The 22341-nt window shown below is 36.9% G+C and overlaps 1 protein-coding gene across 1 annotated transcript in view; it reads right to left on the bottom strand.

Annotated features, from left to right (window-relative positions):
• The window catches only part of MIPOL1 (mirror-image polydactyly 1), a gene marked incomplete at both ends in the record, with an annotated part of 163482 nt that overhangs the window by 91446 nt on the left and 49695 nt on the right, over positions 1-22341 (bottom strand). The window contains one exon of the mRNA XM_080618211.1: positions 6999-7106. Within this exon, the coding sequence (XP_080474337.1) occupies positions 6999-7106 (108 nt within the window). The remainder of the gene's footprint in view (positions 1-6998; positions 7107-22341) is intronic.

Here is a 22341-nt window from a genome sequence, read left to right as displayed (position 1 = left end):
AGCTGACATCAAACACAAAGCGTGAATGAGTAATAAATTCCTTAAAGCTTAGAACTGAATCAAAGTTCAATAAATATATCTGCTTTTGTTAAGAGATGTTCAGCATCTGTTAATAGGAGAGAAGGAAGACTTAACACTCCTCAGGCAAGGTGAACAACCTCTTTAAGCCAAGATTCTGTTTGTTCAGTCTACCAAGACACATTCAGTGCCATTCTTGTGCAGCTGTTTACAGGTAACATGAAGCATGCTAAAATTCCTGAAGAGATACAGTTCTCTAGACACTCATAATTGATTAGACAGATAAAACTCTTCTCAGGATCATTTTCAGGACAAATGTTGTTCTGCCAATAAATGTCCATTCTCATCTACATATTACTTTACTTTGAAACACTGTAACCTCAAGTCTTTCAGAATTAAGTAACACACACCACTACTTGGTCTTCTTTCTTTTGAACAGTCCCAGAAATCCTGAGCAGCTACTATGTCTAGAACACTATACACACAGGGCTGCCACGACAGACAGCGCTGTCAGTGAAAGGACAGCCTTACCGATACAGGAAGGTGGCATAGCTAATGTAACCAAGGAAGCAAAGACAAGAACTTGGGTACATCTGTTTGTTTCCTTCAATTTGAAAACAATGAGAGGCTTGAATGAGTTCTGAAAAATTCTGGCTTGCAGTAGTGCTTTAGTGAACCAAGAGTAGTACAAACCACCCTTAATGACACCACAAGCTGACCACTGAAAATCACACAAGTACTAATGTTACCAAACATCATTTCTCTTCAACTCCTTACTTGTAAATCAGATTTATCACTCTCTGGACACCTGTGTTTCTCAAGGGACTCTGGCCAACTTCACTCTCAGTGAAGGGCGAAAGTTTCATCTCATAAACTATTGCCTGTGTTTTCTTTCAGGTGAAAACATTTTATTATTTGATTATGGCACATTTAAGCAATTATTTTAACTTTTAACTCCCTATACAAATTAAGATATTTTTGGTCAATGAATACTAAATATCTATCAGTGCTAAAACATTAATTACCAGATAGGAGGAGACCATCATTAAGAACGTAGCCATCACTTGTGAACAACTACTTTGTCAAAACCTGCATAACTAAATAAAGCCTACCAGCCTGGATGGCTACAAAAAACAAAAAAAAGCAAACCCAAAAACAATTAACAAAACTGGCTACTGAAAGTAATACTAACAGATCAACTTGCTGAACTCAGCTTTTTGACTCATGGCCAAATACCTGTGCTAAATTAGACACTTATTGCCTATACAGGATACATGTAAGCGAACCATTACACTCCTATATGTAAGACAGCAAATGAAAGAGAAATCCCTGGCTGAGGATCCCTGGACCTGAACTGACCAGAGGACCAGGTTATGACATCTGGCTCAAAGGAATAACTGGGTTCAAAGAAACTTCAAATGACTGCTTTAAAGACCACTTGACCAGTGCTCACATTTTTTCCACTGGAACTAAGGGTAAATATTGGTCACTCTCCCTCTCCACACATAGAGATAACTGGGCAGGCTGTCAGAAGTCTGTAGCAAAGGCTTTTGGAGACACTACAACTTAAAACAGAAATGCATGCAGAAAATTAAGATTGAAGTGGAACATGGACAGAATTATGTCTGGATTTGCACATGGCCTCATTTTACTGTTCATTTATGGCACAACACACAGGCTTACACTGATATCCTCTGAGGTGTATGATACTATTTAATAACACCAGCCATAAAGCGACTAATCATGTTTCTAGCATGGATAAGACCTGAACAGACTTGGGTCTAACTGTAGTGACACCTTTTAAGACCTTGTGATTAAGTGTTTTTGGGCGCAGCACAAGCAAAGGCTCTGTTCAATGCAATTAAGATTGCAACTGCATCTACTGTGCCCGATAGTGTCTAGGAAGTAGCAACTGAAGAAAAATGTTTGTGCATTCTTATCCACATCCAGATTTTCAGCAGCATGTTCCAAGCTTTAACAGGTCTTTTATTTCCATTTCCACTATGTACTTAAAAGCAGTTCAAGTATTCAAATTGCAGCAAACTTCCACTTTAAAAATTAACAGTGATCTCTTGTGTTTTATAACAAGTTTTACTGACAGGGTAGCAAATTTGTGTCTAACATTGCCCAGGCATTTAAATGAGGGCACATAATGCTTTAGGGTTACTACTGGAGAGTGAAATGAAAACATTGTGGCATGATTGTCCAACATATGAATATTGCTGAGTTGCTCCACTGAAAAAAACCCCAACCAACAACTCCGAAGTAAGCATAACATTTTAAAGCATCTTTTATCAAATAACAAATGGTTGCTACTTTAAGAATCTGGGAAACTCTGGGAATCAAAACAAAGCTTAACACAATTTAGGACAGGCATCAAGGAATACTTAAGTCTTTTAGAGTGGCTTTTTCACAGGTATGATCACTGGAACAACTAACAAACTGCTATGCATGGTGGACTCCTTGCCCTTGACGCAACTGTTACGCGTCAGCAGGAAGCAGATGACATCACCTACAATTGCTTTACAACACTACTGTTGATGAATTTCTTACAGCTCCTTCAGATCACTTTCTTGCTTCTGATTCTAAATTTATGATTTTCTTCATAAAACCATAGAAGTATGTAGGATTATTTCTACAGAAAATCACAACTAAAAAGATTGATTAGACAGAAAACCATAACAAGACAAGCCAATCATAACCAAAGATTAACATCTTAACAGCTCTGAAGGAGATTAATAACCTTTACAAGTTCTAATGACATCATACTTGGATGGCGTAAACTCATTTCGTCAATAAAGGGCAACTGATTTGTGTCTCACCATGAAAAAGCCCTCTTCTCCATTTGGAGTGTTTGGCTGGGAAGTAAAATTAGTGAGTCTCTCTGGTCTTTACAGCAGATTAATAGCTGCATTATGAAGAACGTGCCACCTAATTAAAAATATCACGCCTATCAAGAAAAAGACATCTCTCCTTGTTTCATTCAAATCCAGTTAAGAATTTTTCATGAATTTTAACATTATTTGTTTCACAAGACACTTCCTATACTTCTCCAACTGAGTAAAGAGGACACGCCTGGCAAAAATCTTTCTTTTTCTTTAGGAAAATATATTAAAATCCGCATTTCAAAACTAGACAGTACAAAGCTAACAACAGTAAAATGAACCACGACAATATTTGAATACTAATGTAAAAATAGCAGTTCTTCAACTTTTCTATGTTTAATTGAATCAGCTATTTCAATGTATTGTGGGAATACATTTATCAGAATCAGCAGAGACCAAATGTTAATTATGAAGGCCAAGCACAAATGAATAATCTTACATATAGACTCTGACACATTAGAACTGCAGAGCACTTTGCAGATCTTACTTTATGAAAATGTACTAAGAGCGCAGATGTATAGGCCCTTAGGAAGCAATTATCCCTAAAAGATTTAGCTATAATTCAATCTGAAATATTATAAGAGATTTTTTTTAAATGGTTTCACAAAGAAGAGGATTATTTTACTTTAACTATGGAAATAGGGGCCCACATGCTTCTCTGAATGACCTCTGTGCAGTTGTGGGCATTGCCTGGAGGGGAGATTTGAAATTGGCCTTTCTGTTCAATTAATACAATCCCCTATGACCAATAAGAATATTATAAAAATTAGGTGTACCAGTTTGGCATTGTGGGACTGAGTGGCCCATATCGCTATGAAGAATGTTCTATGCAATAAATATATTAAATATGGGAAAAAAAAATGGAAATTTTAAGTCACTTACTACTAATATGTATGACAGATTAGTTAAGAAGAGCTATTTTACAACAGACATGCAGATGTTACATTGCACAACAAGATGCAATGGCACAGTACAGGTCTATACAGCATGTCTTACGTGTCATACATTTTATTTGTCATATGACCCTCAGGTGTGACATGGCATCTAAAAGTGTAAAATCAAAAGTATGAAAGAGTGCTTACATCATCTTTGTGATTTCTATATCCTGGACCTGACCAGTTTGCTGCCAATACACCTCTCCCACAGCTACAATCTGTCCTTCTGCTGCTTTGTCTCACTCTACGAGCGGCTGCTACCTCAAGGGTGGCAGCAGCCCTGTGAGCTAATATAACTAAAATAAGGCTGAAATCTTGCAGTTTTTCTACACCATCAGTGGAAGGAAATAAGTTTCTTGTGGACTGGTTTTACGCTTTTGTCCTTCTGAGCAATTGCCTACTGTAAGATGATTTTAGAAATACCCATTTTGTTGTTAAGTATTTCAAGACCCTATAGAGGTACTGATTTCATTTTTATCACAAAATTTTATGCCATCCTTAATCTAGCTAATCCTGATGACTGCTCTTTTATCCAGTTAAGATTGCAAGCATCCTTGTGCTATATCTGATGTTTACACTTCTGTTACTCTAAAGCAGATCAAATTCCTCATTTGCCACCTATCACCAGAATACATATTTTGCCAAACTAAATCAGACAATATTAAATAAATTTAAGATAGTAAGGAAAAATAAAAATTGTAACCCCTCAACTTTCTTAATTGAAACTGTCCTGGACAGGTACAGAAGGGATACCTGTAATCCTTCTGCAGGACAGTGTTTACATCTGAGTTGTAGTTGACAACGCAGCTCTCAGTTTGCACATGGAGGAGGGTAAAGTAAATGTAGTTCTCTAGCTCATGATGAAAATAAAAACAGTTGTGTTGGTATTTAACCCTACATCAGAGAGGCAAATGGCCTGTCCTATTTCTCTAAAAGCAGTTGGAAGTCCAGAGGGTGATGCACAGTGGAGAGGAGACAGAAAGGGATTCTTGGGTCTGTACGGGCACTCTGCATGTAGTGCTTACAGTAGGTACTAAGTGCATACAAGAGGCAGGAGGTGGAAGCTAATAACAAGAGGGTTTCACAAGGGAGGTGTGTGCCAAGATCCTACATGGTGTTACCTGTCAGGGGGCTCCAGATGGATATTTCTCTGGCAGGGAGCTCTTCCACTGTTGAACAGCAGGAGCCATCCCAGCCAGCTGCAGCCAGGCCCAGAGCACCAGTCAAACTCATTTCTAAGGGAGCTGCTGACACAACTTTCATCCCTACCAGCCTCCCCATATTTTCTAGGCTGTAGCTACACTAAAAAGGAGTGATAAGCTTTTCATTTACATGAGTGCTTAGGTCAGGATGAGTGCTCATGCCTTGTATATCAAAGCTAACTACTGTTGCCAATATTTCACAGGGGAATTTTAAATTTTTCAAGGTCAAGAATTCAACCTGACCCATCAGCCTTTTAAAAGGACTCTGATGGACCTGTCCTCACTGTAGGCAATGGTAACATGAATTGAGACAAACTCTACAGACGAATAGTATAAAAAAAAGTTCAACTATATCAAAAATGGAAAAGAATTCCTTTTTCCTCCCCTGACTCTCATCTCTAAAAGACTACAACCAATTAACCTCTAACTTTGAAAAGTCAAAAAATGCCTGTAACAGCTAGAAATTAAATTCTTTAAAGATTAGGTGCTGGGAGAGCAATATCAGGCTTAGAAGGAAATCCTAGTAACACTCTGAACTGTTAAGTCACTACTTGCTCTGAAAATATAATTATTCTGTAAGCATTATGTCAGGCAATATTAAATGTAAAAACTGTAGTTTCAGTAAGACATTTCTGTTTTGTAACAGAAGGACTCTGTGCATAATATTTTCAATGACAGAAAAAAAAATCAGCATACAATTAATGAAAAACAATACTATGTTCAATAAGCAGCATGCTCAGCAAGCACTAAATTTTAGTGACACCAGATTCAAGACAATGCTGTTATTGTGGTCAGAAACAGCCCTGAATGTTTACAATCTCTATTTCTAGTAATCTGAGGATGGAATGTTTACATCTCTATTTGTAGTAATCTGAGGATGGAACGCTTTCAGTGTTGCACACCTGATTTTGTAGTATTTACCGTAGATCCTGATGGCAATTATAAACCCATGGAATATACAGCATTTGTATGGCACACAGCCTCTCTCCATTTACTCATTTTACTTTTTTCTTTTTTTTCGAACTGAAGAAATTTCAAACTACACAAGGATTTACCTTTATTCCTAACTTTGCATTGGTAAAGCTGTTACATGAATAATGGTGTTTCCAGAATATAAAAAAAAAAAAAAAAGAAAAAGGAAGCAGAGGAAGATCTGCTTATAAATGAGATAGGTTTGAATCTTACTGCCTAAGTCAAATACAGTTTTAAAACAATGACACAGTATCAACAGAGTAACTTCTGTATTTGTAGTCTCTCCACTACCCATAAAAGAGATTTTAAAGAATACAGTGGTTGAATATGTGTGCGTGATGCTTGTACATCTTACCTGGCAGAGTCTCTTATTCTGGCTAGCGGTAAAGATTGCTGGTTATGTAGCTATCCATTCCACTGACATTGCAATTTCCCCTACTCAAAGCAGCAATAACTCGCCACTTTCTACTGTCCCTCTCCCGCCTCTCTGCTCATTTTTATTCTTATTGACAAGACTTATTATTCCTCCTCCCAATTCCAAGCAGCTACCCTTTTGCAAATAGTAGTATCAACTATGTGGTCACTAGTAGTATTGGTCAACAATGTTATTAATATAGCACACACTGCTGGGAGCAGATCAAACAGCCATGCTTTAAAATATTAGTTTTAAAGGTACCGTGAGGCAGATAGTTGCAGTTTTCTTCACATTATAAAATGCAATATTGCAAGGACAGACCCTCAAGAATTTAGCATTAATTACTGGCCCAATAACTTGGAGGATATGTTATTTTTCCTTATTGTTTTCATACACAAAATAAAATAAAACCATAGCAGAAGGGTGCTGTATCTGTGTTTAAAGAAGGGGTTGTTGGCAAACACCATAGCTCACTTCTGCCGAAATGTACACAACTGATATATGCAGCCCAGAAAGCTGGCACCAGGGGCTTACAACCTTAATTTGCCTGCAAGAAGAAATGGAGATTTACCTTCAGAGCACGTTCTTGATTGTTTTCAGCAGTCAGATGTCTCGTGTTGTTTGCTGAAGTCTGGTTCTGCTCTTTCAGATGATGAAGCTCCTGCTCCAGCCGTTTGCACTGCAACGAGGAAAGAATCCCATTAAGTAGAGGAGTGTGGGCATATTTTTTTCAACAACCCAAATGAATTAATGCAAATAACCACATCACCATTTCTGCAGTAGTGAAAGCATTAGACAAAAGTAAGTCACAGTTCCAGACCAGTACTACAGGTAAGTTTTTTTAAATGTGCATCATTATTCAGTTTCTTCCTGGTCAAACTGTATGCCAAAAAAACTCCCCTAAGTTTAGTATCAAATAAAGACATTTTGCGGAATATTTTAAAAGGTCTTAAAAATGTGAGGTTGAATTTCTGCTCCTAGTTATGCCAATGTAAGGCTAGATTTTGGCTTTTATATATTAAGTAGTTAGATATAAAGGAAGCAATACATATGTTTAGAAAAGCAAAGAACTTCTTCCAAAATCCAAGACCCAGCCTTTTATTAGAAAATATACATGTAATTTTTATACTTGTATTTTTCATGCTAACAGATTACTCTAATTTCCAAGCACACACCACATCTTGAAAGAAAACAAGTTTTAAGATTGTTTTGTTTAAATATTTAATTTAATGACAAAGAATAAAAAATTCAACATTTGCTGCTGTATGCATACACACGGATACTTACTGTTGTCCGCTGAACATCTATTTTAAAGATTAAAGATCTGCAAATTGTGAGCTAAAGTGTACTTCAGCATTTTTTATGGTAAGTGTAAGAGGTCTTGCCCAGTTATCTTGGTTTGAAAGAGTAATTAGTTGTCAGCAGACAGATCATTATCTTATTAAAATCCCACTATTCACAAAAAAAAAAAAAAAAAAAAAAAAAAAAGAGAAGAAAACTGGGAAAAAAACCCCAAACAAACCAAAACAAACCAAGGAAAGTACCAGGAAGGTGCAAAGGAACAACTGTTAGAAATAGGGAGAGCCAGAATATTAGCAGGAACACTCTTTACAATGGTATAATACAAGCAAGTAGTTTGGATATCACTACCAAAACCCAAAGCTGATAGACTGTTAGAATAAAAGAAAATAAATTCATAAAAAGGATTTTAATAAATACTTTCTGAAAACACTAGCAAAAAAGGAATGAGAATCATCATGTAATGCCCATGTAAGCATTGCTGTCTCAAAAGCATTGCTGTGAAACCATCATTCTCTTGTGCTATTTTGGTGACTGGATAACACAGAACTAAGCTTCCCATACATGTGTATACAACCTATTACTGAGCAATTCAGTACGTGGGATAACAAAGCATGGCTCATGTCAAGCAAAACCAAAAACCAAACAAAAAAAACCCCAAAAATGGAAAACTGTGAAATAGAGAGCTGTGGGACTGCAAAAATTATAACTGAGGTCTAAGTAAAATATGGAGTACTACAGGATCTCAAAACAGAAACCTTAAAGACATACCAATACATATACTTCTTAGACACAAAATAAGTCCTTAGCCATGTACTGCATATCAGGTATACAGCACTGTATATAAACCAGAATGATTCAATCCTATATTTGAATAAGTTTTAAATAAGTGTAGGTGTTCAACAGCACCATTAAAAAAACCTCAATTCACATATCTATTGTTGTATTTCATTACTTCTGTTAGAAGTCTGGGCTCATTTCTAATAGGATTACTTATATTAAAGGCAGCAAATCTCTCTGGCCTAGCGCATTCTTTCAGAGTCTGTTATAAAGTTTCTTGATGCAGAGTTTCATTTTTATTGCAAGAAAAAGAGAAAAACACACTTTCCATTAAAATAGCAAAACACAGAAAAAATGTTAAGATACATTTGATTGCAAATATTTTTACAGACTTGAGACATGTAATGTCTATGTTTAACTCACACACACCAAAAAATCACAAATCACAGAATGACAGCTGTAATTCTTTTTCCATGTCAAGTATGCAAATTATGTCTGCAGACATGAAGGTTCTAATAAAACTGTTGAAGAACTAAACCCAGATTATGCATTTTTTTTTCTAACAGCTTTTGTTTTTTCTGTAGCATACATGATCTAAACACCATTAAAAAATTAAATTGTTACTTCAGGTGTTATTTCGATACTTTACAGATTACGTCATGTAAGATCAGTACGCCTCCCATTTTTCTGCTTCGCCAACACTCTTCAAAACAGTGCTTTGGAATTCCCAACTTGATAACAACACAGGTTTCTTACAGTAAATATTACTAAATAGGCAAAAACCTCAATCTATTTTTAAAATATTAATTTATATTCATGCTATTCTCTTGATTCCAAAAAGGAAGTGAAAATACGCTAAGAACAAAACCTAGCTACACGACTAGCAGTGGGACTCTAGTATCATGCAGCATATATAGAGCATGTATGATAAAGATGCAGCACAAGTAACAGAAAAGAGATGGACCTTCCTATCAAGTCAACCTTGACAAGATTACTTTTATACCATTTTGTAAGCAATCTTTAATTTCATTACCACAAGAATGTTGATACTTGAAAAAAAAAACCAAACAACCCGACCCAATCAAAATCAACCCAACCCAACCCAACAACTAGGCATATTCAGTCAGCATACAACTTGAATCCATTTTGAGGGTATCATTGACAAAAATGGTGATCTAATTTGACCTCTGAACCTAAGTGTCTTAACATTTTGGAAATAATGTATTAACAGAAGATGTTCTGAGTTATCAATCAGAATGTATTTATTCCTAGCTGTCCAGAAAATTTTATACTCTACAACACTTTGATACCTGAACTACTTTTAAAACATTAAAATAGCATTCTAAAAGCATGCACTCTTTTTCACAAGAAAAAGAGCATAGGAAATTTCTGTGTAATGCTGTAAAGAAAAGTTTTAAAAATAGAGTTTAAAACAATGCATCCCTTCTATGCATCTGAGCCAACATTTTTTGAATTCTGTGTCATTGGTTGTTAGAAAGGTCCAGTAAAAATAGATGTTCTTTAAAAGAACATGTGTTTTTACTGGTTCACTCCAGGACTCTAAAATACCAACAGCTGCAAGTAAGAAACTGGATTTCCTTCTAAAAACATATATAAAAATACTTTTTGGAGCACAGTGAAGAGAAGGCATCGTCCAATTCAGCACTGGCAGAAAGGAAATGTTGGCTGTATCCTTTTAAGAAAGCTAAAAGCTAAAGGAAGTGTTTAATTTTAAACATTCTAAATGAGAATGTCTAAATCCTGTTATTCCAAACTTGTGTAAACTCATACTTGGGAAACCTTCAGAGTCCTCTTAAATTTAGAGACAAAATATTTTGTGCAACATAGGTTGTCTACACATCTGATCTGAGGTGTAACTGTCCACTTAAATGGAAGTTCCCGTGAATTTAAAACATTCTGAAAGACAGTTAGTTACTTAGTTAGTTAGTTAAACAGAGGCTGTTAACTGAGAAAACTACTTCTTTACCTCAGATATTTTGTATACATCAAGGAGTATAAGAGCAACATAGATGGATGTCAGAGAATATGCCTTGATCAGAACGCTAAAGACTTTGCTGAGCAAAAGATATTAAAGCCTCACAAATAGTAATATGTCATTTTATGATGACACAAACAATTCACCAAGAATTAGCTTCATCACATTCATACTTTGTGCAGAGTTCTGCAGCCAGAAGAGGCAATACAGAAAATACAAAAACCCCCAAACCCAATCAGAAAAAGGTTTCCTCTCTTTTTTCAAACCCTCATATCACAAGGTGAACCTCTTTAAGCCTACGCCAACTGTTCCTTGAGCAACCATCAGTGCCCAGCTGTACAGTTTTCACCTCAACGTTATCCATTCCCAGCAATGGGCACTCAAATCTTCTCTTTAACCATATTTCCACATGGCTATGCTTTTCTAAATGCACTCAGTCTTTCAAAACAAATACCCTTGTATGCAGCACAGGACACATCACTAGCAGCTAAGACATAAAATGAAAAGCAAAGCAGGGCACATACCAAAAGGCTAAGAGAATCAGGAAAGAAAAGATGGACAGCAAGTACACCTGTTCTTCTCTCCCATCTTCTAATTTAGATCATTATGCTACCAACAAGCAATGGCTAACATGATTCAGCAGAATGAGGATATTTGTGAGAGGCATGGGTTCAACCTGCAGTGGCTGCTGACCCCTTTCAGTAACTATTCAGGCGAGATTGTTGAGGGAAATCTCAAAAAATTGCAAAAACCTGCTAAACGGGATACTGACAGAGAGGTCAAGAAGTGGATAAGGAGAACAACATGAGCAAAGTCCTCGAGGCTCACCCAGAAAGAGATTGTTAAAAGATGGTCCTAGTTCCAGGTACTCAAAAAGAGTAAAGATGATTTACAATGAATTGAGTATTTCAGAAGATAGAAAAATCAATGCAGATAACCACTTAATAGTGTTTGGCCTTTACTAGAAAATGAGGTTGCATTAACATATCAAACATAACTTCAGCACTTGTATAAACAAATCATCTTTAACATGCTGCCAGCTTTTCATCATTATCTTCTTCATCTTGTACCTATAACATGCGAATATGGCGTTACAGTGCCTGCCATGCCTACACGGATCAATTGTTATTTTTTGACCGTTACTGACATGATTCTTCAGTGAGGTGTTCTGAAGGTAAAAGGTACAAACATCACACCAGAGTACAAGCCACTGGAGAAATAACATTAGCAGAGACAAAGATGGAATACAGCAAAGCATTAACATTGAGCAGAGCAACACCCATTTGGTCCCTGTGCAGGTTGTTTATATGAAGAAAACACCCATTCCCAGAGCCCTCATGCAGAAGCATATGTAACTCTGTGCTACTTATGTCAATCAGAATGTTCACATGCTTTCAAAGAGACATAAATATTTTGCTACACTGGGGTCCCTTGCTCTCATTTCACTGAAAAGATAGTAATGTCAGGTGCATTTTGCATTTCAGTGCATATTAGACTCAAAAAAAGGGTGCTGTGACACTCCTTGCCTAAGGAAGCAACAGCTAAAGCTGAGTACAACAAAAAAAGTAAACCTCACTACATATGTAGTCTGGGTGGCTATTTAATCCTGATACATCTATATTTGCTTTTAAATTTACTATACAGAGTACTAAGTTTTTTATCATCTTTCATTAAGAGGAATACAAACTAACCCCTTCTGAACTTATAGCAATATGCTGGGGGTTGGGGGGGAGAGAAGGCGTGGGAGGGATCAATGCATCATGCAACTTACATGCTAGGGTAAAAAAGAGGAATTGACTTGTCTCTGTTAATAGAGGTATGAGGGTCAAAGTCTAATGAAATAAATGTACTAGGACTAAGATGAGGCAAAATCCATGGCAGTCAGGTGAAGTTCCCCACCACTGGAAAAAGGGTAACATAATCCTCATTTTCAAGAAGGGGAAAATGGATGACCCAGGGAATTACAGACCAGTCAGTCCCACCTCTGTGCCTGGCAAAATCGTGGAGCAGATTCTCCTGGAAGGCATGCTAAGGCACATGAAAAACAAGGAGACGGTTGGTGACAGCCAGCATGGCTTCACTAAGGGGAAATCCTGCCTGACCAATTTGGTGGCCTTCTATGATGGGGCTACGGAACTGATGGACAGGGGTAGAGCAGTTGACATCATCTACCTGGACTTGTGCAAAGCATTCGACACTGTCCCACCTGACGTCCTTGTCTCTAAATTGGGGAGACATCAATTTGATAGATGGACCATTTGGTGGATAAAGAACTGGCTGGATGGCTGCACGCAAAGAGTTGTGGTCAATGGCTCAATGTTCAGCTGGAGATCAGTAACAAGTGGTGTCCCTCAAGGATCGGTGTTGGGACCGGTCTTGTTCAACATCTTTGTCAGTGACATGGACAGCGGGATTGAGTGCGCCCTCAGCAAGTTTGCCAATGACACCAAGCTGTGTGGTTCAGTTGATATGCTGAAGGGAAGGAATGCCATCCAGAGGGACCTCGACATGCTTGTGAGGTGGACTGATGCCAACCTCATGAAGTTTAACCATGCCAAGTGCAAGGTCCTACACCTGGGTCGGAGCAATCCCAGGCACAGCTACAGGTTGGGCAGAGAAGAGATTCAGAGCAGCCCTGCGGAGAAGGACTTGGGGGTGTTGGTCGATGAGAAAATGAACATGAGCCGGCTTCAGTGTGCGCTTGCAGCCCAGAAAGCCAACCGTATCCTGGGCTGCATCAAAAGCAGCGTGACCAGCAGGTGGAAGGAGGTGATTCTGCCCCTCTACTCTGCTCTCGTGAGACCTCACTTGCAGTATTGTGTGCAGTTCTGGTGTCCTCAACATAAAAAGGACATGGAACTGTTGGAACAAGTCCGGAGGAGGGCCACAAGGATGATCAGGGGACTGGAGCACCTCCTGTATGAAGACAGGCTGAGAAAGTTGGGGCTGTTCAGCCTGGAGAAGAGAAGGCTGCATGAAGACCTCATAGCAGCCTTCCAGTATCTGAAGGGGGGCTATAGGGATGCTGAGGATGGACTATTCATTAGGGACTGTAGTGACAGAACAAGAGATAATGAGTTAAAACTTAACAAGGGCAGTTTAGATTGGATAGAACGAAGAAGTTCTTTACTGTTAGGGTGGTGAGGCACTGGAATGGGTTGCCCAGGGAAGTTGTGAATGCTCCATCCTTGGTGGTGTTCAAGGTCAGGCTGGACAGAGCCTTAGGTGTCATGGTTTAGTGTGAGGCGTCCCTGCCCATGGCAGGGGGGTTGGAACCAGATGATCTTGAGGTCCTTTCCAACCCTAACTACTCTATGATTCTATGATTATATTAAAATTCTGCACAAAATTCTTTCCTGAATTCTGAATTACATTTAATTGTCTCATCCAAATAGTGCACACTTTATGAAAATGTTCATCTGAAGTCATTGTCAAAATCTGCAATGCTTATAATCTTAAGAACCAGCACTGGCGTAAACGCACAAGATGATATTGCTTGAAAAAAGGGACAATATGTAGATGGAAGTACTGCAACATGCTTGCCCTGTTCTCATACACTTCCTGGAGCCTAGACTATTGGCTGAGTGGGGTCAGGGTGGTGAGGCAGGTGGATCTTTGGTCTAATGTGATCTCACCCAGTCAGTCTTGTAAAGTCTCTGTAGTTTAATAACAGATCTTGTTCATACCCAAAGCCTCTCACAGATAGCTTCATTCTGTCATTAAATTTAAGGTAACGTATTTTTCCCCAAGTCAGACAAAAGTATAAAGTGAGTGCTTAGTCACTTACCATGGGTCAAACAGTGACTAATTACTTGATTCTTTATCAGAAACTTTACTTCAAAAAGCAAGTACTCTATCACATTCTGTGTACTTCTATGCATGAAGACCTTGCTGGTCTTGTGCTGAATTGGTACACTTGTAATCATTTAGCCCTAATCCATTGACCGAGTCTGAGACTAAGAGCTGAGAGAGACTGAGACCTAGCCACACATAGGCTCCAGTAGGAGTTTAGAAATCAAAGGGGTTTATTCTGAACCGTGTGACTCAACAGGAGGGTCCCCCTTTCCCTATGTGTCTTCAATCTTTGAATCAATCATCTTTACCTTGATTTTACCTTGACTTTCCTTTGTATGCTTCATCCATGTAATAAAGAGTGAAGCTTGCCACCAAATTCTGTTAAGTCACACTTTTATAAATTAATATTAAAACTGCTTTTGCCAACACCTTTCATAGTCATTCTTTGAGTAACCTCAAATCATTCATTTTTACAAAACTAGTATCTCAACTACTGAATAGTGAAAAATAAAGATAACCTAGCTCCTACTGAATAACTTGGGAAAATGGTTTATGTCATCCAAATTCTGGAAGAGTAGAAGTTGATCTGAATGGCAGATGTACTGTTTTCCAGAATGTATTTTTGCCTTTTTATGCATTTTAAACAAAATGCTCATCAGTGAAGTAAATGACACACCATATCTTAACACAAAATGCACAATACCACTAAAAGATGACCTTATTGGATACCATGATCCTACTACTGCACAGCATAATACTTTCAGAAGTTATAAATTGCAGAGACATTCTGAAATTAGTTAACATATATTCAGCTGCAATGAACAATGGAAGTACAAATTATTATTCTGGACACCAAACATGAAAAGGGCAAAGAAACATGGATACTTTTTCACCTGTTATGTTTCTACAGGTGATGACCTAAAAATATAAATATAATAAACAATCATGTGAAGCAAACAAAAACAATTTAGCTGATTCTTTTCTGAGTTTATTATTTTGTTCACTTTTTCTTACTTTATTTATAATGATCTGAACCTCAGAGCAGCTCCCAGCTGAAATGGAATGCAAGTGTTCTCAGTTCAACAGCTCGTCTCTCCTCCTCCCCTCAATATATATATATATATTTTTTTTTTTTGAACAATCTGCCCCTTGTCCCAAATTCATCACGATTTCTGGAGAGGCAAACATCTTGCGCCACTTGGATGCTGCACCACTCTTTCCTTTGCAGACAAAAATAATACCAAAGTCATCCAGTCAAAACACAAATCAACCTTTGGTGTCACTGTGAATTATGTACTTTGAACTGCAGATGTTTGGAAGCACTTACATTTATATAAATACATTTTATCCTTTTTCTTCTAAAATAATGATTTTAAAAGAAATAATAAAATAAATGAGTTTCTACATAATAATAACTAGAAAGATTTTTCCATTAAATTATAATTTTGAATTAAGGTTTTCTAACCTCTGAAAGAAAATGCTTCTCTTTAAAGTTTTGGCAAATCATCAACAAATGTGTTTAAATGATTATTTATACAATGCCCAGCAGCTTACAACTACTGGGATTTTAAGAAAGAGAAGTGTTTTTGCAGAGCTCAGGCCTCAGAAACATATGCATCTTTAAAATGTTATATTCTATTAGTAAGAGAAGCACTTAAATGTAAACACCTTTTTCCTCACAGCAGCAGTGCAACGGCATCTTACTTCATCTGAAGCCACAAAAAGAAATGTTACAAAGTAAAAATGAAACATTTTTGTCTTCCTTGTCACTATGAGCCAGTTACAGCCTGCAGTATTAAGGCAGATAATATGCTGTATACATGACTCGGTTTCCTCCTACCATTCCTTTCCCTTTCTACTTCTGAGCACTTCAAAATGCAGCAAAACAGGCTTTCATTTATTTTCATTTGAACACTTAAAGGAATGCAAGTGCACAGAAAGACATTCAGAAAATTCAGATTAAAAGTTTAACTATTTCCACTCTTCATGTTAATCATCCTTACATATTCAGCTATTCAACAGCACTGAGTAGCCCTCTGACACACTCTCACCCAACTCCATTCTCTATATATTCTTACACTTCCTTCCAGTGATTTCAAAGACCATTTCAAAGATCATTTCAAAGATCAAGAGATTTCAAACATTTCAAAGATCAAGATGAGCTTGAGCTACTTCTCAAAGAACTCAGGCTCACACAGACCTTCCTAATCAATGACACTCACTATAAAAAATGCGCAAGGAGAAAAAGAGAAAGGAAAACATGATGCTCTTGAGCTATATGTGATTCACAGGTCATTTGGCAAGGTTCCTGTACTGGCTGTGCCACTAGGCTACCACGGCTCTGCTAACAGGGGCTGCTGACAGACTCGTGATCTGCAGGGGAAACTTAACAGCAGGAGCTGCTGAACCCACAAAACTGGGTTGCCTTCAGTTTCCTGCATCCATAGCATATAAGTTACAAATCTTACCTCACCTCTGATCCATTCTTTACAGTAATTTCTAATCAGAATACAAACCCAGTAACCTGGAGTCAAACATTTATTCATGAGGCTGTACTAGGTCTCAAATTAAGCAAAAATGCATTCAACTAACCTAAGAGTGTTGGTGGCTCTTTTCCTAATTGCCTGACAAATATAAGTGACTTCTGTTTTACATGCAAGTCACATTATTAATTAAATTTTTTAATTTCATGCCTATAAGTCTAATAAATAATGTATAAACTAAGCATGTAAGCTGATGAGTAGTATGCAAGGTTAGTATGCCTGCTTACACACACACACACCCCCCCGCAGACTTGTTGAAACACTAGAAATTGGCACACTACAATGAACTTCATATAGCTTGCATGTCAGTGTGCTATATTCAAAAGCGATGGAAATTACTCTCAAGTAATTCAGCAAATGGAGAATACTAATTAAAATTTTATCATAAGAGGAAATGATCATTCAAGAGTCAAAACTCTCTTTTAAAAGCAAAGCAAAAAAAAAAAAGTATATCTTCATAAGCTAAATTCTAAGGGTCTGTAAGTACAATAATAACTTTAAAATAGGATCAGTTTTACTTTTAGTGCATGGCAACAATACCACCATACAGATTCAAGAGATGATTTCAGAGTAGAGATTTCTGCATAGGAAAAAATAATTCAGAATAAGTAACGTCAATAACTTTAAAAACATTTAAAGAATAAAATTACACAACAGCAAAGTTGTCTTAGAATAAATCTGCCATTTAGGCAGGGCATGTTTTAGTAAACTACTTACAAGGGAACCAGAACTGAAATACCCTACTGACTGCCTGAAACAATTTCCATCCTGTTTGAGTAGTAAGTACTGCAAAAAAGTTCCGAAAGAACCCAGTCAGGGCAGCTGAATATTAAGATATTATTCTGATCTTCTTTTACTTATGGTCTTAGTATTCATTTTCCAAATCAATGCAACTCCCACATAGTCATTTACACACAATATTGCAAGGCAGCTTTGGTCATTCTAAACTCCAGCTCTAACTACTGTGTGATTTGTTGGCACACCAAGCTGTAATATTTTGAAATGGGCTACTGTAGTCGCAATACTTAGCAAGTCCAGATAACCTAATATACCACTGAGTTTTTGTCTTCAGTAAGATAGGGACAGATTCCTCAGCAGCCAGCCGCGTCTTTATCACATGGGCTCAAAAACCAATCACATTTCTTCCTCAAGATTTGTAGATCCTATGCACATTCTAACATGGAAATATAATCACAGAATGTTTGAGATTGGAAGGGATCTCTGGAGGTTGTCTTTCCCAGTCCTCTTCCTCAAGGAGGGCTACAAAAATCCAGGTGCCTAGAACCACGTTTAGATGATTTTTGAATATCTCTAATGAGGAAGACTGTGAAAGGACTATGAATTCCTAATAAAAGGAACAAATACAAATTTCAGAAAGTCACAAACTTTATTTTTTATTAGTGATTTTACTCTTTTACTTCTCCTCCTTCATTCCTGAAAGGAGTAAACACGTCTTCCCTCTCCAGTTTCTTTAGTGGCTCTCCTCCAAATACAACATCTTTCTTCTTTTCTTTTGCATGTCAGAATGTATACATACTATCTCAATCCTCATCTTAACCTTTGAGGTCCATTCCACTACACTGTCTCATTTTTGTCTACATTTTTGATTCATCTAATTCCAATGAATATTCTCTTTATTATGTGATTCTTCTCAATAACTCTTTTTACTTAGGTTCGGGGATGTTATAACTCTTGATAAACATTGGCTAATTACTTTTTCCAACACTTAAATGAAGTTAGTAAATAGGAATGTCTTGTTTTATGGGATGGGAAATTAGCACAGAAAGTTTAAGAAGCTTAATCAAGTGACGAGATCATGTCAGAACTGGGATTACTACACTCTAAACCTTTGCTTTATTGACTTGTCCAAATGATACAGAGCTATTGCTTCCCATGGTCATGTTTTGTTGGCTCCTCAGAAGAGCAGTCAGTTCCATTAGAACTAGATGGCCTGTGGCCAAGAAGCAGCTTGTCAAACATCTGACATAACACACCATGACAGATAGCTGACAATTGCTTTTGTTTAAAGCTTTTCCCCCATCCCTTGTTAATAATCCACAGTGTTGGTACTCAAAAAATAGATACAGTAGAATGGAGGTAGTGAAGTTGTGAAAGGTGTATGAAAAGGAGAAATTTTAGAGAAACATTCACAGCATGATCTTCCAACTAGACCTAGAAATTAGGAATTGATTCTCAGATATGCAAGGCACTCAGCTGGTGACAGAGGTTATGTTTTTAGGAAGTGTAACCTTGTTTAATTGAACACAACCAATATCAGTTGACAAGAAAACAAAATCTGGTAAACGGTACAGTCTGAGCTGTACTAATGAGCCGGTTTTCAAATAATCTTCAACGGATTTTCTTAAAATCCATATACAAACAAGAGTATTGCCTAAACTTTAAGTTGGCATTTACTGCACAAAAGGACAGGAATATTTCTGGTCCATTTTTAAATATCATCACATTATTCAAGAAAACAGTATCATGGATCACTGTATAGATGTCACAGTTTTAAACCTCTTTTTCAGATATCACAGGATCGTAAGTGTTCCTAGTAGTACTCACTATCTGTTTGCCCTGATAAATACTGTACCCTCAATTGAGTCATCATTTGCTTAAGAGGCAGTTCTTCAATTTCTTGCTGTGGAATGTGCTCTCCCAGGCTTCTTTAATGTGTGATAAAAGCTACTTGAAACTAGAGATCAAACCAAAATAAACCAACCAAACAAAAAAATCAAACACCCTCCCCCCACTCCCCCCAAAACAGCTAACAAGGTAGGTGAGAACTCTGCAGGTATGTCAGGATGAGAAACACTTTTTGAAAAAGTGACCTGAATCAGTAGTATTTGTCTTTCCCTATGGAAGCAACAAACTTTTTCAGGAAACTTCAATACTAAAATCACAACTATTTGAAAGCAGTATTAACATCAGTGCTTTAACAGGCTGTGAATAAGTGTAAAAATGGACTAAGTAATTATAAAACTTCAAATGTTACTGTAGAATCAATTTTGTTCTCCCCAATACAGAGATCTAGGTAAAAGGTTTTATATTCTGAATTATAAATTTATATTTCAGACTCCTTTTTGAATTTGCTCTTAAGCACTGAAAAGTGATTAAGAAATTTTTTTTAAATTCAAGATATTAATCAGCTTTGCACATGTTTAAAATGAATCACACATAGAAGACAAAGACATCCCATAAAGAAATGTTCAAGAAAGTAAACAAAAGCTCTGCAAAAGACTAAAGCAAATGCACACATTTAGAAATCACGTGCTGCTCGGCTTCAGTAATACTGACAACCGACTGTATGATTTTAGTATATGAATAAGACTTTTCAAATATTAAGCAGTGGTTGAATCTGAAGATTTTACCTCTGTAACAGAACTTAATTTTAGCTTCACTGAAGCATTTTACAAGGATGAATGTGACTAGCTACCAAAATATATGCACACTTTTCAAGAGAATTGACCATACAGCTTTTTATTTAACAGCCACATAAAAGCTTTCCAATATGCTACCAAAAAGCATATTGGAACATATTACCAACATTGTCTTCATCCAACTCAAAGCTTCCTGGCAATTCCATCCCTCATCTGCAAAGGCTAGGACACCCTAAGCAGAAAAAAATTAAGAAAAACACAAAGAAAAAGAATGCTGTGACAACTTCTAAAAGCAGAGTGATGGGCCTTCCTGCCAAAATAAACAAAATGGGTAAAATGCATGACTACTGCTGAGAAGTGTTTGGATACCATAGTAGACAACACATACGACATAAAGAGAACATGTAATGAGACACACAGCTGCTGGCTAGCCCTACAGTAGAAAGCATGCTGATATGACTATTCAGCACAAGGGATTAACACAGATTTTGCTGTTTCTTCTGGGAGGCTGGCGCTGGATGCTTTCATTTTCACAGTAAGATTTTCAAGACTAGTTTTGCAGACTGAGATTTCTTTAAAGACCTAACATTTGGATTGTGAACAGGAGCCCCCCCCCCCCCCCCCGCCAAGTAATGAGACTGAAAAAATGCTTGCAAATTGAGAAAGAATACTCTGTCTCAAAGTTACAGAAGATGGAGGGTAAACTCATAGAGACAGCTGGTGCTCACTCCTGTCCTGAACACAACCCAGCAGAGACCTTTCAGTCAAAACCAAGTGAAATCTATTATTTTCTAACATTGCTGTGATCTGTAAAACAATTTCACAGAGGTATGAAATTCCTCATCATGATTACAACATGATTACTAATATGACTTGAAAGGAAATCTTACCTATTGGTGACAAGTCATCTCATGGGACAACTAGAAGCGAAGTGTTCATAGTCATTCTTCTGATACAGAAAGCTTTACTCTCTTTTTACAACATTATCTAAACATTGGTAATACTTCTGCAGATAGCAGGGAAACATGTTACAGCTAATTAAGAAATAAGAAACTTAGCATAACTGAAAGATGACCAGTAACTGCAGCAGAACTATGACTAATATACTTAGATTTACATGTTTATAGCTACTAACTTATTAACTAGAGGTAATGTTAAAAATCCCCTTACTCTCAAAAGATAGTTATCACTTCTGAGTTATCAACAATACAAAGTATACATCAAAAGCATCAGTACATTACACCAATGAAATATCCTATAGTTAGTCACTTGTTCTGTATTTCTGATAACTCCAGAACTGAAACAAGTTGTCATACTTTTATGATTTAAAACTGTTCTTCATCCACGGTTATTTTTTTTTGTTACACCTAAAAGTATGATACCTTTTACACCATCACAGCTACTTAAGGGTCTTTAAGTATTTCCACATATTTGAATTGTGTCATTTTATAAAGTATTTTCAATACAATAGTAAACTATAAATCAGAATATGATATTTTGTGCTGATTTTGTGTATACCCAAAGCATACTCAACAACACATTAAAAACACTACTAAAAGACTGACAACAAAACATGAACACCAGAAAGCATTAACAAGTTTCCTGACAAGAGCATCTTACTATCATATGCAGACCACACTCAATAGGAAAGCCTGCCCTTCATTTGGAATAGAGGGTAATGGAAGCTAAATTTTTTTTGTTCTCAAGCAACTCAGCTTGAAAAATAATTAGCAGCGAATAAACAGAACATGGAAAAGACGGTAAATCCTAGATACTCACCATCTAAAGCATGGAACAGTAAAGCCAAACAACAAACAAATGTAGGCATACTTGGTGAGTGAGACATAGAATAAGTTAATGCTACTGTGAAATCTTTCCTAAGGAGAATATTGATAGATTTTCTTATTCCAATTCTTTTTTTGCCAGAGCAGCACTTTAGACTACAATATGAAAATAGCTTCATCAAGCCTGATGACTTCATATTGAATAATGGCTTCATAGGTGAAAAAAAACAAATTCACAATGTCCAGACCAAAGCAAAAGAGAAAATTGCTGCCGTTGTAACTGTTACCAGTTCATTTGAAACCAATTCAAAGCTAGAAAGAAATTGAAGTAATAAAA

The sequence above is a fragment of the Psittacula echo genome, assembly GCF_963264785.1.
Source record: "Psittacula echo genome assembly, chromosome: 5".
Taxonomy (NCBI): Eukaryota; Metazoa; Chordata; class Aves; order Psittaciformes; family Psittacidae; genus Psittacula; species Psittacula echo.
Note: the sequence above shows the minus strand (reverse complement) of the source record. Positions and strands in the feature narration are given on the sequence as shown.